General features: G+C 43.5%; 1 protein-coding gene across 1 annotated transcript; it reads right to left on the bottom strand.

The window, feature by feature from the left end:
- Nucleotides 1-1,967: 1,967 nt before the first annotated feature.
- On the bottom strand, nucleotides 1,968-2,747 carry LOC123044954 (uncharacterized). The gene has a single exon (XM_044467858.1). It carries the CDS (start codon nucleotides 2,745-2,747, stop codon nucleotides 1,968-1,970), a length of 780 nt encoding a protein of 259 aa, XP_044323793.1.
- Nucleotides 2,748-3,212: the final 465 nt, after the last annotated feature.

Genomic DNA, 3,212 nt, shown 5'->3' on the forward strand with positions numbered 1-3,212 from the left:
CAGGCTTGCATGAAAAAAGAAGATAATAAGTTAGATGTACACACCTGAGGTTGGTAAGAACTGAGGGACAATGACCCCCCTCACTGGTCCCATCAGCGAAAGCAACTGCTACTTAATCGTAGGTTTGCTTTCGTGCAAGGCCCCCGCTGCTGGAACAGGCGGTTTTCATTTTCAAGTAAACGCCCCGCCCCCTTTCTTTGCCCGCCGGCCGCCTAGCTCGTTATTCTTTGTGATCTGGATAGAGTCTCTCTTCGGGGCGGGGGAAGCATGGATTTGATAGAAAGCAGCAAGCGTAGGCTAAAAAGGCAATAGTCTAACGTTGGGGTAGGGCACGCCAAAACAACCGGGGGCCCCGGAGGGGTCAGTACAAAGTTACTATATTCTGTCCACTTACTTTCATTGGCTAGCTGCCTTTTGTAGCGCGCGTACTCTGATCCTCTTCTACGAATCTACAACTCTCTTTACTGAGCGAGACTTCATCTATATCCCTAAAAGTGGATTTGGATCCCATTTATTCTTTGAATGACAGCTTCTAGAGAGCAATGGGATAGGAAAAGCTCACGGGAATGCAGGTACCGTTTCCCAGGGAAAAGAAAAGGGAACTTCACCTCTTCCTACTAATAAGATAAGGCAATCCAATCCTGATTCAAGATCATGTTGTCTCAACATAGCAATGCGTGTTATGGCAACCTGATTGTGATAACAACATCAAAGCCAAGAAATCAAGGTCGAACAGTTCGTTCCATCATCAACTGTCAATTCTTTTGAAAGACATGCGAATGAACTACGCATTCGACCCTTATCAGCAAGGTCATCACTTGTACCAGGTCTTAGAAAGGCAGCTGCGGCACGTCTTCTCTATGACGTTAGGGCAAGGCTACCTCGCCAACAATGGTTAGTGCGGTAAGGATAATCGGATGTGAACTAGCTTGCTCTGCTTGCAGAGAAAAACCAACCAAGAGGCGATGGAACCCTCAGAAAACTGCTAATATTGCCCCAGGTAGTACTGGCCATAGACTTGAGCGCAAAGGACAAGAAGGGAGGATCTGGAAACAACAAACACAGGGATAATCCAGGAAGTAGCAAAGAATCTAGTATTCCACTATAGATAGGTCTGATAGATCAACATATCCATGAAGAAAAGGCTGACCCTATCCACCTCCTTTGCGGAATACCAGATCAAGAGATGAATTAGCGGATCACAGGGCTAAGTCGAAGCATGCCAGAACCTTCTTTAGTAGTGAGCCGTACCGACTAGCTCCTAGCAAGGGCTTAAAGATCACAGTAATGCCTGCCAAAACTTTCCTTGGGTACGAATGTCATGTTCAAAGAAGGTTTCTCTAGACACCTTGGAAAAGATCACTGACGAGCTCAATTTCAAAGTGTGAATGAAATTATCAGTTTCATCCTCTTTATGAGCCTGAGATCATATGGGTCAACAATTCTCATTTCTTAGTTATAGATTCTATATTCTCAAGGAAGTGAGCAACTCAACCTCAGCCTTGCAGATTCTCCCCGTTACCTGGACCTGCCTCTCCCGCAGTAAAAACTCTCCTCTACAGCCCCTCTGGCTGGGCCAGAAGCCTCGTCTCCTTTAACTGATTCAAGTGATTCACTAAAAATGAAAGTAATCTCACATAAAATTGGATTATCTAAAAACTCGTGAAAATGACAATGCTAAATCGAAAGTCCTTTATTTATATACAACACACACATATTCCTCCCTTACGAACATGAAAATCCAGTGGATGGTTTGGAAGGCTTTGACCTGATCTTTCGATTTATAATGAGAGAAAATCCATAGAAAGATGGAAGTCATCATCATCCCCTTTATCGATCACAGCCTCTTCCTCCACCCATGATTTCGTTTTCCCATTGACAAATCAGACGAAGATGAACTTGCATTTGTTGAATCAAAAAAAAAAGAAAAGAAGCGTTCTCTTTCTCCAGCGAAAAGAATTACTGAGCTACCCCGCTTTTTTTTCTAATTCCCTTCTAAGATCCTCCGACTTAAACAAGTCGAGAGCATGCTCGTGCTCAGATCTTTCGAGACTTGCCTTGCTCTTGGGGATTTCTTCCCACCGGATCCTCTGTTCCACTTCGAGGCACCTCCTTGCGGAGCTTTCCGCCTCAAGGAGATCCCGGTTGTGGGAAACAACATTTCGAAAGAAAACAGATCCTCCCTCATTCTCCCGCAGATCTTGATAAGACGCTTGGAGAACAGTGAAAGAATCAGTTGCGTGAATATGGTCCAGATAGGAACGAAGCGCTTCATCGACCAAGTAGGGCTCGATCGGTAGATAAGGCCCTACTCTTTGATAAAGCGCCACAAATTCCTGAATGACATCTTGTCGCATAGAAGAGAGCTTTTCTTCCATTAGGAAGAGCTTAAGCCGCCCAAGTATGTGTTCCAGGGGGGTATTGTGATTAAGCTCGTTCTGAATGAACGTAACCCATCCCGGATCCTGCTCGTAAAGACTCAGATAGAAGTTTAGCCCTGCTAAATGAGCTAGAGCCTGGGGGTCTTGAATCTCCGGTGGGAGAGTGATCAGAAAGGAGGAGCCGACGAAGCACGAAATAAAAAGATTGAAAATAGGTATTAGGCATAATAGAAAACGACAAAGGAATAAAAATATACAAATCGAAAGTAATATCCAATTATATATTAAGGGAAACTTAATACATAAGAAAAAATAGAAAGTAGTAAAGCGGGTAGTGGAGAAGAGCCATCGAACCATATTTGTCATTTGCTTTTTGTTTTGAAAACTTGACTTATCAGAGAAGGGCCAAGGGGCTGGAAGAGAAGAACTTGAATACTAAACGCTGGAAGAGAAGAACCTTAATACTAAACCAAGTTTCGGGAACTTCTTGGTGACTTGATTGGTTCCCTTCCCCCAATTTGCAAAGGATGATTCCCGTGAAGGTGATCTCGATCATCATTCTATGATATTTCTGGATGCTTTTGAGAAGCTTTTCCTTTTACCTAATGCCGGCTATGGACAACTTACTTCATGCTATTACTAACACTTATGACTGAGCCGCACTTGCTTTCCAAAAGAAAGGGAAACTATCATGCCTGAGACTAGCCAATAGAAGAAAGAGCCACAAGCAAGCCATAGCAGCATCCTTTTTCTTCGCTTTCTTCAACAATGCGAATCTAACTCACTCCTCATCATAACTCAAATACAAATTCGAGTTCCAAATTGATATTT

This window comes from Triticum aestivum, chromosome 2B (assembly GCF_018294505.1).
Source record: "Triticum aestivum cultivar Chinese Spring chromosome 2B, IWGSC CS RefSeq v2.1, whole genome shotgun sequence".
Taxonomy (NCBI): Eukaryota; Viridiplantae; Streptophyta; class Magnoliopsida; order Poales; family Poaceae; genus Triticum; species Triticum aestivum.

Bases quoted from the DNA above. Each gene is read 5' to 3' on its own strand.
- LOC123044954 (XM_044467858.1), bottom strand. From the start codon at position 2,747: ATGACAAATATGGTTCGATGGCTCTTCTCCACTACCCGCTTTACTACT.